This window comes from Aquarana catesbeiana, linkage group LG01 (genome assembly GCF_042186555.1).
Source record: "Aquarana catesbeiana isolate 2022-GZ linkage group LG01, ASM4218655v1, whole genome shotgun sequence".
Lineage (NCBI taxonomy): Eukaryota > Metazoa > Chordata > Amphibia > Anura > Ranidae > Aquarana > Aquarana catesbeiana.
The window spans coordinates 521,133,889-521,147,193 of NC_133324.1; the positions used below are offsets into that span (position 1 = coordinate 521,133,889).

General features: G+C 47.2%; 1 protein-coding gene across 1 annotated transcript in view; it reads left to right on the forward strand.

Moving 5' to 3' along the window:
• Positions 1-13,305, forward strand: part of ZFR2 (zinc finger RNA binding protein 2) — a 324,702-nt gene that overhangs the window by 40,947 nt on the left and 270,450 nt on the right. The window contains exon 2 of the mRNA XM_073594216.1: positions 6,162-6,387. Within this exon, the coding sequence (XP_073450317.1) occupies positions 6,162-6,387 (226 nt within the window). The remainder of the gene's footprint in view (positions 1-6,161; positions 6,388-13,305) is intronic.

Genomic DNA, 13,305 nt, shown 5'->3' on the forward strand with positions numbered 1-13,305 from the left:
TCAGAAGGGCTGTTGCAAAGCATGCAGGAAATCCAAAAAGTTGTGGAAATAAATGGCCAGCGGATAAGCAGCACTCAACATGAAAGGAGATTTTCCCTTAACGTCTTTCAGGACAGCACTTGAGGGAGTGACTCCTCCCCTTGCAAACAGGAAACACCTCTTCCACCAAACTTTAAAAGGAGGCTCCTTTCCACACATGGTCAGTTTTTGTGTTTGCTCCGGAGGGAACACTTCGTGGGGAAGTCAGGGCTCTCAGGTTCTGTCCTGGGAGCTCAGGTTTCCTGTGTTTTCACCAAATGCTTTTTTACCTCATGAGAGCTGTTCCTCTCATTCCACAGCTGATGTTAGGTGCTGCTAGCTGGGCTCCCTCTTCATCTGGGCTCAGGGTGAGTCTGACTGTCGTGGGCATCACTCCTAGGTGGCGGCAAGGCAGGCGGTGGCCGTTTTCAATGTGTTTTTTTTTCTTCGGTCCACTGCCTGTTGCTTATTTCGCCGCCGCCATCTTGGGGATGGCAGCGGGGCTCCATCCGCCGGAAGTGAGGCATCCGGGAAGGGGGTGGCGCCCACGGAACAGGCGTACAGCGTCATTTCCGGAAATCACAGAGGGAAAGGGGAGGAACGGGGCTGGTGCTTATTTAGCGGTTCCGGACTCCAATAGCGCCAGTCCAGATGTGCCAGTCCGGATGCATTTTAGCCACATAACACACACAGCAAGTGCTCCTCGATGGAATCGATGGCGGCAGCGAGTGGGACAGGCACAGGCACCATCAAGGCCCAGGTAAGGGGCAGTTGTATACTGTCCTCCTTGTACTGTGGGCTCGCTCTCGCTCTCTCGCTCTCTCGCGCTCTCTCTCTGTCTGTCTCTCTCTCAAACCCCCCCCCCCGGTGGCAGGGGCCTGTCTGGGCACATGGGGCAGCTTTAGTTCTTACTGTGCACCTGTGGTGAGCATCCTTGAAAAAAGGACAGGTTGTCTCACTGGGATGGTTTCTATTTTTTTGTCTCATGGCAGGCCAAGAGCTCTGATCCAGTGGCAAAAAGGAAATGCCCTTCATGTAAATGTAAACTACCTGAAGGATGGAAGAAGACTTTGTAAAGCCTGTATTGATTCGCTAGTTAAAGAAGAAGCTTCTTCTGCTTGCAGCGACTTGATTGCATCTGTTAATGAACTTGATGCGACTATTTAATAATTTCGCTCTTCTCTAGCAAACCCATCCCTGAGTCAGCCAACTACCTCACAGTCCTCTCAAGGCTCACTTATAGTCCTGACGGTGGAGACTGAGGCATCTCCCACCACAGAGGGACATTCCCCCTCTCAATCTGGAGAGGAGTCTGATGAGGGGGAGGAAGGAGAAAATTTACCTTCAAAATTTAAGTTGTCTTTAGAACAGGTAGATGGCCTGTTTAAAAGCAATCTATACCACACTGGGTCTGGAAGAGGAAAGAAAGGAGTTATCTCTGCATGACAAAATGTATGCAGGGCTCAGCAAACACAAAAATCGCAATTTCCCTGTACACTTTTTTTCTGAGACTATGAAGAAAGAGTGGACAGAGCCAGAGAGAAAACCTTTCTTTCCCAAAGCCTTAAAAAGGCGTTTCCCTTTTGATGAAGATCCAGCGGTGGTTTGGAACAAAAGCCCCAAACTAGATGCAGCGTTTTCCCAAGTCTCAAGGTCAACAGATTTGGCATTTGAGGACATGGGGGTGTTAAGAGATCCCATGGACAAAAGGATAGATCAGCTACTTAAAAGGGCATGGCAATCCGTCATGGGAAATCTTAAACCTGCTATGGCGACTACGGTGGTATCCAGGAATATGGAGTTCTGGTTAGATCAACTTAAGGCCCATATTTCAGCAGACTCGCCAAAACAAGAAATTTTGGATTCATTCTCGACTCTCAGCCGCTGTTGCCTTTTATTTCTGATATCTCAGTGGAATCATTTAAAATGACAGCTAGATCTACAGCCTTAGCTAACTCGGCCTGAAGGGCTCTGTGGTTGAAAACTTGGCCGGGGGACGTGGCATCCAAAAACAAGCTGTGTGGGATACCGTTCCTGGGAGACTTGCTTTTTGGTCCTGACTTAGATGCGATTCTAGATAGAACAGCTGATAAAATAAGTCTTTCCCTATCAAAAAGAAAAAACAGCCAGTTAAACGTTTTTTTCGTTCCCAAAGGGCTCAAGAACAAACCAGGAAAAATTGGGCATCGCAGAAGGGAAAGGGAAAAGGAAATGTCCTTTTCCATCCTCCTGCAGCCTCCAGTAAAACGCAATAACTTGTGCGTACCAGTGGGGGGAATGCTTCAAAGTTTCCTACCCCTTTGGGCCAGCATGACAGAAAGTCAGTATGTTTTAGACATGCTGTCCCAAGGTTACAGGATAGAGTTTTCGGATCGCCCGCCAGAAAGATTCTTTGTAACAAACTTACCAAGGGATCTAACAAAGGCCCTGGCCATGAAGAACCCTTTAAAGGATCTGAGGCACCAGAGGGTAGTGATACCAGTATCCCCAGAAGAACAGGGTCAGGGCTTCTATTCACACATTTCTGATAAGAAAACCATCCGGAAACTTCCGTCTTATCCTCAGCCTAAAACCCCTGAACAAGTCGGTCCTATACAAAAAGTTTTGTATGGACTCAATTTTCACATTCATGAACATTCTGACGAAAGAGTGTTTTATGGCATCAGTCGATCTGAGGGATGCTTACCTTCATGTTCCTGTAGCACCCCAGTCCCAGAGATTCCTGAGGTTTGGGGTGAATATGGACAAAGAGATTATACATCTTCAGTTCAGGGCCCTTCCCTTCAGGCCAGTCGTCAGCTCCTCGTATTTTTACGAAAGTAATGGCGAAAGCTCTCGCCCCTCTTCGACTCCGGGGGATTGCGGTAATTCCATATCTGGACGACCTCCTCTTTTTTGCCCCATCCAGGGAAAAGTTGCAGGAGGATCTGAACAGAGCCTGCAGTCATTTGGAGTCACTAGGGTGGATAGTGAATGTTCAAATTGAATTTTGTTCCAGCTCAGCAAGTACTTTTTTCTGGGTTACTTGATAAATTCGGTGGAGCAACAGATTTTTCTCCCAGAAGAGAAAAAGATCAAGGTTCAAAAGGTAATATCGACACTACAAACAAATCAACTGATTTCAGTCCGAAAGGTTATGTCGGCTCTGGGGACATTAACCTCTTCTATGCCAGCCATCCAGTGGACAAGGCTGCATTTCAGGGCTCTCCAGAGGTTCCTTCTAAGAACATGGAACCACAGGACAGAGAGTTTGGATACAAAAATAAAGATCCCCACCAGAGTCAAATGTTCACTTTGGTGGTGGAAAAGTCATGTGGTACTGCAAAGAGGTGGTTTTTGGTCTTTTCCGACCGGAACAGTGGTCACAACAGATGCCAGTTTGCGGGAATGGGGGGCCCACATGAGTCAGGCCTTAGCACAGGGAACATGGTCCCAGATCGAGGCCCAAAAATCCTCAAATTGGAGAGAGCTAAAAGCGGTTGCCCTAGCATTAGCTTTCTTCTCTCAAAACCTCATAGGTTGCCATGTCCGTATTTTGTTGGACAATGCCACTACCATAGCCTACCTGAAAAAACAGGGAGGCACAAGAAGTAGGGCTCTTCACTTACTGTCAGTAGAGATTCTGGAGTGGGCAGAAAACCACTTACTATCTCTATGCGCAGTCCATCTCAAAGGCACATTAAACGAAGTAGCGGATTATCTGAGCTGACAGAAAGTTCAGGAATCAGAGTGGAGTGTGAACAGGGAGGAGTTTGCATTAATCACCATTACTTGGGGCCTTCCACAGGTAGGCCTGTTTGCTTCAAGACAAAACACGCAGCTCCTGCATTTTTTCTCCCTTCAGAGAGACAACTGCTCTCAGGGGATAGATGCTCTGGCACATCCGTGGGATTTTCACCTAGGATATGTTTTTCCTCCATCCGGTTAATCCCACTAGTGTTGAGAAAAGTACTGAAAGAGAGAGTATCAATAATTTTGATTACTCCATATTGGCCAAAGAGAGCTTGGTTTTCCACGATTCTTCAGTTGGCAATCAAACCATGTTGGCATCTTCCGCTCAGTCAGGTTCTGTTGATTCAGGGGCCAGTGCATCATCCAGATGTAGGCAGGTTAAAGCTCACTGCCTGGTATCTGAGGAGCAATTAATGAGAAGCGAAGGCTTTTCAGAACATTTAACTACTACGTTGCTTTCCAGTAGGAAAAAGGTAACCAGGGATATTTACGCCAAAGTATGGAAAGTCTGTTTCTTTCTGTCATTCAGAACATAGGGATGTTAAAGACCCAGTTTCAGTGCTGGAGTTTTTGCAAAAAGGTGCAGACAAGGATCTTGCGGTCAGCACTCTTAAAGTGCAGGTGGCCGCTTTGGGAGTTTATCTGGAGAGATCCTTATCTTCGGAAACTCTGATCATGAGATTTTTCAAAGCACTTTCCAGGTCTAGACCAGTCCCGGTGAGGCATTTCCCAAATTTGGATCTCTCCGTGGTTCTGCAAGCTCCGGCAAAAGAACCATTTGAGCCTTTACAGGCCATATCCCTAAAGAATTTAACTTTGAAAACTATTTTTCTGGTCGCAATTACTTCAGCAAGAAGGATTAGTGAACTGCACGCCCTATCAGTAAAAGAGACGGGTAAAAAGGAAGAGCAGTTTCACAACTTGGACGTAAAACGTATCCTATTACATTATTTGGAAGTAACAGGAGGGTTTAGAGCTTCAGATTCATTATTTGTTCTTTTTTCTGGAAACAAAAAAGGCCACCAAGCATCAAAAGGATTATTGGCTAGATGGCTTAAGACAGCTATTTCTGTAGCCTATTCTCAAATGGGTTTATCTTCCCCGCTGGGATTAGGGCTCATTCAACGAGGGCCCAGGCCACTACATGGGCAGAAAGAGCTGGTGCCACCCCAGATCAGATTTGTAAGGCGGCTACGTGGTCAAGTTACTTAACGTTTGTCCGTCATTACAGACTGGATCTCCTGTCAGCAGGGGATCAGGCTTTTGGCAGAAAGGTTCTGCAGGCTGTGGTCCCTCCCTAGGGGGGGTAAGTCTCTATTATCCTCTCAGGTGCTGTCCTGAAAGACGTTAAGGGAAAATTCAAGTTAGACTTACCGGTAACTTGTTTTCCAAGAGTCTTTCAGGACAGCAGCATCCCACCCTATTGCATATATATATATATATATATATATATATATATGAGAGAGAGAGAGATATGATATACTGTGACTAATCATATCTTGATTATGTGTTCCAGTTTGGGGCCGGAGGTTCTCTACTACTACTAACAATGTGTGGAAAGGAGCCTCCTTTTAAAGTTTGGTTTAAGAGGTGTTTCCTGTTTGCAAGGGGAGGAATCACTCTCTCAAGTGCTGTCCTGAAAAAATCTTGGAAAACAAGTTACCGGTAAGTCTAACTTGAATTTTTTTTTCCATGTATGCTTATATTGGATAGCCAAAAATACCTATAGTTTGTATTACAATGCTGATGTTCTAAAATGAAATTATATGCTGTGACTTTAGGTCTCCTTTAAGGTTAGTGAGTAGTTTTACAATATAGGCATTGTGATGATATTAACCATACACTTAAAGAGGAACTGCAGTCTGCTCACATAATTTGTAATAAAAAACATCTTTGCCATCTGAAGCTTCCCTCCAACCACTTTACATTATTTTCTATATATACTCTCATTCTGTACTTGCCAAATATCCTACAAAATCTCCCTCCATTAAGTCTGACTACAACCATTGTAACTGTGGGCAGCTGAAGCTGCTGCCTGTTCACTTCCTGGGTTTACACCGACACACAGAGGCACACCTCCAGCTCTGCAGCTCTGATTGGCCTTCTTATGACCCATCCCTTCCTGGCAAACTCTCAGGAGAAAGAGAGCTGTGCATGATGTCATAAGCTTAGGCTAATGACCAGACAAACAGGAAGTGGGCCGTATAAGGTATTTCCTGTCAGCAATTTTTTTTTTTTTTTTACTATCCAAAGTCAAAACAACAAGGGCAGAAGATTTAACAGATGGAAAGTTGAAAAAATTACTGAAGGTCCGCTTTAAGTCTGTCAATACTATAAAAATGTTGTTCACGTATTTTTTTTGTAAAATTCATTTCTTTAAATCTGTTTCCATACTTGTTTTTTAATTGCAGTTCATACACAGAATCCACCTATTCCCGTACTACATCAACAGCCAGTTATCCTGGCAGAAACATGCAAAGTTATTCATATACTGGAGATGTCAAATATCCCAAAGGATTCCAGAATACCCAGCCAGTAGATTATGAGGGTCATCAGAACTACATGGAAACTAATCCCAGTTATGGAGCATGGAAAGACAATCGAACACAACAGTCCGCATTCAGTCATGGCTGTCAGGTGTGTATTGAAAATGAAGTACCATATTTATCGGCGTATAACACGCACCCCAAGTTTAGGGGGGAATTTTAAGGAAAAAGACGTTTTAAGGAAAAAAACTTACATTTTAATGCCCATCAATGCAGCCTTATCGGTGTCCATCTGCAGCCTTGTCAGTGTCCATCTGCAGCCTTGTCAGTGTCCATCTGCAGCCTTGTCCAGTGTCCATCTGCAGCCTTGTCCAGTGTCCATCTGCAGCCTTGTCCAGTGTCCATCTGCAGCCTTGTCCAGTGTCCATCTGCAGCCTTGTCCAGTGTCCATCTGCAGCCTTGTCCAGTGTCCATCTGCAGCCTTGTCCAGTGTCCATCTGCAGCCTTGTCCAGTGTCCATCTGCAGCCTTGTCCAGTGTCCATCTGCAGCCTTGTCCAGTGTCCATCTGCAGCCTTGTCCAGTGTCCATCTGCAGCCTTGTCCAGTGTTAATCTACATGCGTGTCAGTGTCATTTGCAGCCTTATCGGTGTCCACCTGCAGCCTTGTCAGTGACATTTGCAGCCTTGCCCAGGCTGCAGTTAAACTGCAGTGACTTGTCAGTGTCACTGCAGTTTGAAAATGGTGCCAAGATACAAAGAGCCGGCTCTTCTCGGCTCCTCTCGTAGTCCCGCCCAGACTGGGCGAGACTGTGAGCGAAGCCGAGCGCCGCCCATATACATACATAGCCGAGTGTACTCGGCTAGTTTCGGCTAGCTCCGCTCAGTCACGCCCAGTCCCTGTGTTATGTCAATCATAGGGTGGGACTGGGCGTGACTGTGAGCGGAGCTAGCCGAACCTAGCCGAGTACACTCGGCTATCTAATGTATATCGGCGGCCGGCTCGCTCCGCTCACAAACAGCGGGGGGGATCGGCGTATAACACGCACCCACGATTTTCCCCTGATTTTAAGGGGAAAAAAGTGCGTGTTATACGCCGATAAATACTATTGGATTGAGGTCTGGGTTTTGACTAGGCCATTCCAACACATTTACATGTTTCCCCTTTAAACCACTCAAGTGTTGCTTTAGCAGTGTGTTTGGGGTCATTGTCCTGCTGGAAGGTGAACCTCCGTCCTAGCATCAAATCACACACAGAGTGGTACAGGTTTTGCGCAAGAATATCCCTGTATTTAGCACCATCCACCTTTCCCTCAACCCTGACCAGTTTCCCAGCCCCCACTGCTGAAAAACATCCCCACAGCATGATGCTGCCACCACTATGTTTCACTGTGGGGATGGTGTTCTTTGGGTGATGTGTTGGGTTTGCGCCAGACATAGCGTTTTCTTTGGCCAAAAAAGTCAATTTTAGTATCATCAGACCAGAGCACCTTCCTCCATACATTTTGGGAGTCTCCCACATGCCTTTTCGCAAACTTAAAACGTGCCATTTCGTTTTTTGCTGAAAATAATGGCTTTCTTCTGGCCACTCTGCCATAAAGCCCAACTCTATGGAGCGTACGGCTTATTGTCATCCTATGTACAGATACTCTAGTCTCTGCTGTGGAACTCTGCAGCTCCTCCAGGGTTACCTTAGGTCTCTGTGCTGCCTCTCTGAGCAATGCCCTCCTTGCCCGGTCCGTGAGTTTTGGTGTGCGGCCGTCTCTTGGCAGGTTTGCTGTTGTGCCATGTTCTTTCCATTTGGTTATGATAGATTTGATGGTGCTCCTAGGGATCATCAAAGAATATGATATTTTTTTATAACCTAACCCTGACTTGTACTTCTCAACAACATCGTCCCTTACTTGTTTGGAGAGTTCCTTGGTCTTCATGGCAGTGTTTGGTTAGTGGTGCCTCTTGCTTAGGTGTTGCAGCCTCTGGGGCCTTTTTAAAAAGGCGTGTGTATATGTAATGGCAGATTATGTGACACTTAGATTGCTCACAGGTGTACATTTCACTAATTATGTGACTTCTGAAGGTAATTGGTTGCACCAAAGCTTTTTATGGGCTTCATAACAAAGGGGGTGAATACATTCGCAGTAGGGATGGGCTGTCTGTTCGGGTCGAACATGAGTTCGACCCGAACATTGGCTGTTTGCCCGTTCGCCAAATAGCGAACAATTTGGGGTGTTCGCGGCAAATTCGAAAGCCACATAGCACCCTTTAAAAATCTATGGGAGAAATCAAAAATGCTAATTTTAAAGGTTAATATGCAAGCTATTGTCATAAAAAGTGTTTGGGGACCTGGGTCCTGCCCCAGGGGACAGTATCAATGCAAAAGTTTTAAAAACAGAGATTTTAATAATGCTTAAAGTGAAACAAAGTGAAATATTCCTTTAAATTTCGTACCTGGGGGGTGTCTATAGTATGCCTGTAAAGTGGCTCATGTTTCCCGTGTTTACAACAGTCCGAGAGCAAAATGACATTTCTAAAGGAAAAGAGAGTCATTTAAAAGTACTAGCGGTAGCTATAATGAATTGTCGTGTCTCTGCGATACTCATAAAAGTCATTAAAGAAAACCGCCTGGGATTCCCTCACAGTGCATTACCAGGCCCTTCAGGTCTGGTATGGATAATAAGGGAAACCCCGCACCAAAATTAAAAAAAAAAAAAAAATTGATTTTTAGGGGGACCCCAACACCTTATCAGACCCTTATCCGAGCACGCAACCTGGCAGGCCTCAGGAAAAAAGGGGGGGTGAGAGAGCGCACCACCCCCCCCCCCCCCCCGAACCGTACCAGGCCACATGCCCTCAAAAGCTAAAATCTTGAAAAAAAAAAAAACGCTTTTTTTAAATTTAGTTTTCTCTAAAAAAATTTAGCAAATAAGGAATTTTTGTTCATACATTTGGGCCAAAATGTATACTGCTATATATCTTTGGTAAAAATAACCCAAATTAGTGTAAATTATTTAGTATGTGTGAAAGTTGTAGAGCCTACAAGCTATGGGGCCAATCATTAAACATTGATCACACCTGATGTACTGATGGCCTATCATTTCTTGAGGTCCGGAGATGTCAGGACAGTACAAATATCCCCCAAATTTCCCCGTTTTTGGAAAGCAGACAACAGTCCAAGGTATTTAGTAAGAGGCATGGTGAGTATTTTGAAGTTGTAATTTTTTTTTTCTACAATTGTGAAAATTTATTCTTCTTTTTTTTTTTTTTTTTCACACAAAATTGTAGTGATAAAAGTTATTTCTCACACACAGCATATGCATACTTGCAGTTACAACCAAAAATACATTCTGCTACTCCTCCTGGGTATGGTGATACCACATGTGAGACTTTTACACAGCCTGGCCACATACAGAGGCCCAACATGCAGGGAGCACCGTCAGGCGTTCTAGGAGCATAAATTACACATATAATTTCTTGACGACCTATTACATTTTTGAAGGCCCTGGAGCACCAGGACAGTGGAATTGGGCACAGAATGACACAATTTTGGAAAGCAAACACCCCAACGTATATATTATATGAAACCTAATGAGTCTTTTTAACGTGTCATTTTTTTGTTATCAATTTTTGGGAAAATGTGGAAAGAAAATTTAAAACGTGTTTTTTTTTTTTTTTTTTTTCTTCCTTGCACGTTTTATCAATTTATAAGATTTTTTTTCTAACACATAGCATGTACATAGCAAAAATTACACCCCAAAATACATTCTGCTACTCCTTCATATGGCGAGACCACAAGTGTGAGACTTTTACACAGCCTGTCCACACACAGAGGCCCAACATCCAAGTAATACCTTTAGGCATTCTAGGAGCATAAATTCCACATCTATTTTCCTGACTACCTATCGCACTTTTGAAGGCTCTGGAGCACCAGGACAATGGAAACGCCCACAAAATGACCCAATTTTGGAAAGCAAACACCCCAGCTTATATTCTATGAAGCATGGGCTGCAGATAGGTACTCTGGGCTGAGAACAAGTACTCGGGTACTCTGGGCTGGAGACAGGTACTTGGGTACTCTGATGGGATGGAGACAGGTGCTCGGGTACTCTGATGGGCTGGACATAGGTGCTCGGGTACTCTGATGGGCTGGAGATAGGTACTCGGGTACTCTAATGGGCTGGAGACAGGTACTCGGGTACTCTGATGGGCTGCTGAGTACAAGTACTCTGGTACTCTGATGGAGACAGGTACTCGGGTACTCTGGGCTGGAGACAGGTATTTATTACTGGGCAATCTGGGGACTGCTTTACGCTGTCAGCGGTAACCAGCTAGTTACCGCAGTTTGTTTACATTTGTGATCGGCTGTGATTTGGACACAGGCGGTCTCATGGTAAAGAAGCATGGGCTGCAGATAGGTACTCTGGGCTGAGAACAAGTACTCGGGTACTCTGATGGGCTGGAGACGGGTACTCTGATGGGCTGGAGACGGGTACTCTGATGGGCTGGAGACGGGTACTCTGATGGGCTGGAGACGGGTACTCTGATGGGATGGAGACGGGTACTCTGATGGGCTGGAGACTGGTACGCGGGTACTCTGATGGGCTGGAGACTGGTAGGCGGGTACTCTGATGGGCTGGAGACTGGTACGCGGGTACTCTGATGGGCTGGAGACTGGTACGCGGGTACTCTTATGGGCTGGAGACTGGTACGCGGGTACTCTTATGGGCTGGAGACTGGTACGCGGGTACTCTGATGGGCTGGAGACTGGTACGCGGGTACTCTGATGGGCTGGAGACTGGTACGCGGGTACACTGATGGGCTGGAGACTGGTACGCGGGTACTCTGATGGGCTGGAGACTGGTACGCGGGTACTCTGATGGGCTGGAGACTGGTACGCGGGTACTCTGATGGGCTGGAGACTGGTACGCGGGTACTCTGATGGGCTGGAGACTGGTACGCGGGTACTCTGATGGGCTGGAGACTGGTACGCGGGTACTCTGATGGGCTGGAGACTGGTACGCTGATGGGCTGGAGACGGGTACTCTGATGGGCTGGAGACAGGTACGCTGATGGGCTGGAGACGGGTACTCTGATGGGCTGGAGACGGGTACTCTGATGGGCTGGAGACGGGTACTCTGATGGGCTGGAGACGGGTACTCTGATGGGCTGGAGACGGGTACTCTGATGGGCTGGAGACGGGTACTCTGATGGGCTGGAGACGGGTACTCTGATGGGCTGGAGACGGGTACTCTGATGGGCTGGAGACGGGTACTCTGATGGGCTGGAGACGGGTACTCGGGTACTCTGATGGGCTGGAGACTGGTACGCGGGTACTCTGATGGGCTGGAGACTGGTACGCGGGTACTCTGATGGGCTGGAGACTGGTACGCGGGTACTCTGATGGGCTGGAGACTGGTACGCGGGTACTCTGATGGGCTGGAGACTGGTACGCGGGTACTCTGATGGGCTGGAGACTGGTACGCGGGTACTCTGATGGGCTGGAGACTGGTACGCGGGTACTCTGATGGGCTGGAGACTGGTACGCGGGTACTCTGATGGGCTGGAGACTGGTACGCGGGTACTCTGATGGGCTGGAGACTGGTACGCGGGTACTCTGATGGGCTGGAGACTGGTACGCGGGTACTCTGATGGGCTGGAGACGGGTACGCTGATGGGCTGGAGACGGGTACTCTGATGGGCTGGAGACGGGTACTCTGATGGGCTGGAGACGGGTACTCTGATGGGCTGGAGACGGGTACTCTGATGGGCTGGAGACGGGTACTCTGATGGGCTGGAGACGGGTACTCTGATGGGCTGGAGACGGGTACTCTGATGGGCTGGAGACGGGTACTCTGATGGGCTGGAGACGGGTACTCTGATGGGCTGGAGACGGGTACTCTGATGGGCTGGAGACGGGTACTCTGATGGGCTGGAGACGGGTACTCGGGTACTCTGATGGGCTGGAGACGGGGACTCTGGTACTCTGATGGGCTGGAGACGGGGACTCTGGTACTCTGATGGGCTGGAGACGGGGACTCTGGTACTCTGATGGGCTGGAGACGGGGACTCTGGTACTCTGATGGGCTGGAGACAGGGACTCTGGTACTCTGATGGGCTGGAGACAGGGACTCTGGTACTCTGATGGGCTGGAGACAGGGACTCTGGTACTCTGATGGGCTGGAGACAGGGACTCTGGTACTCCGATGGGCTGCATATAGGTACTCTGGGCTGAGTACAAGTACTCTGGTACTCTGATGGAGACAGGTACTCGGGTACTCTGGGCTGGAGACAGGTATTTATTACTGGACAATCTGAGGACTGTGCTTTACGCTGTAAGCGGTAACCAGCTAGCTACCGCTGTTTGTTGACATTTGTGATTAGCTGTGATTGGACACAGCCGGTCTCATGGTAAAGAGCCATTTTCATTGGCTCCTTAACCTGATCGGGGATATGCAGTGTCCCGAGGGACATGCCTCATACATGATCGCCACGCTGCACGCCGAGAACATATGGACATCCTATGATGCCCAGAGGGAGGGAAGGTTCCTGCGGGCGTCATTTTACAATGCGCCGGTAGGGAAAGAGTTAAATGATGGTTAATTGGTACGAAGGGGCCCAAAGTGTGCCAAGAAAATATCCCCCACATTGCACCACCAGCCTGAACTTGTTGATACAAGGAAGGATGGATCCAGACCAGGCAACATTTTTCCAATCCTTTGTTGTCAAATTTTGGTGAGCCTGTGTGATTTGTAGCCTCAGTTTCCTGTCCTTAGCTGACAGGAGTGGCACCCAGTGTGGTCTTCTGCTGCTGTAACACATCTGCTTCAAGGTTCTATGTGTTGTGCATTCAGAGATGGTATTCTACATACCTTGGTTGTAACGAGTGGTTATTTGAGTTACTGTTGGCTTTCTATCATCTGGAACCAGTCTGCCCATTCTCCTTTGATCCCTGACATCAACAAGGCATTTTCATCCACACAACTGCCACTCACTGGATATTTTTTTTTGACAATCCTCTGTAAACCCTAGAGATGGTTGTGCGCGAAAATTGCAGTAGATCAGCAATTTATCAAAT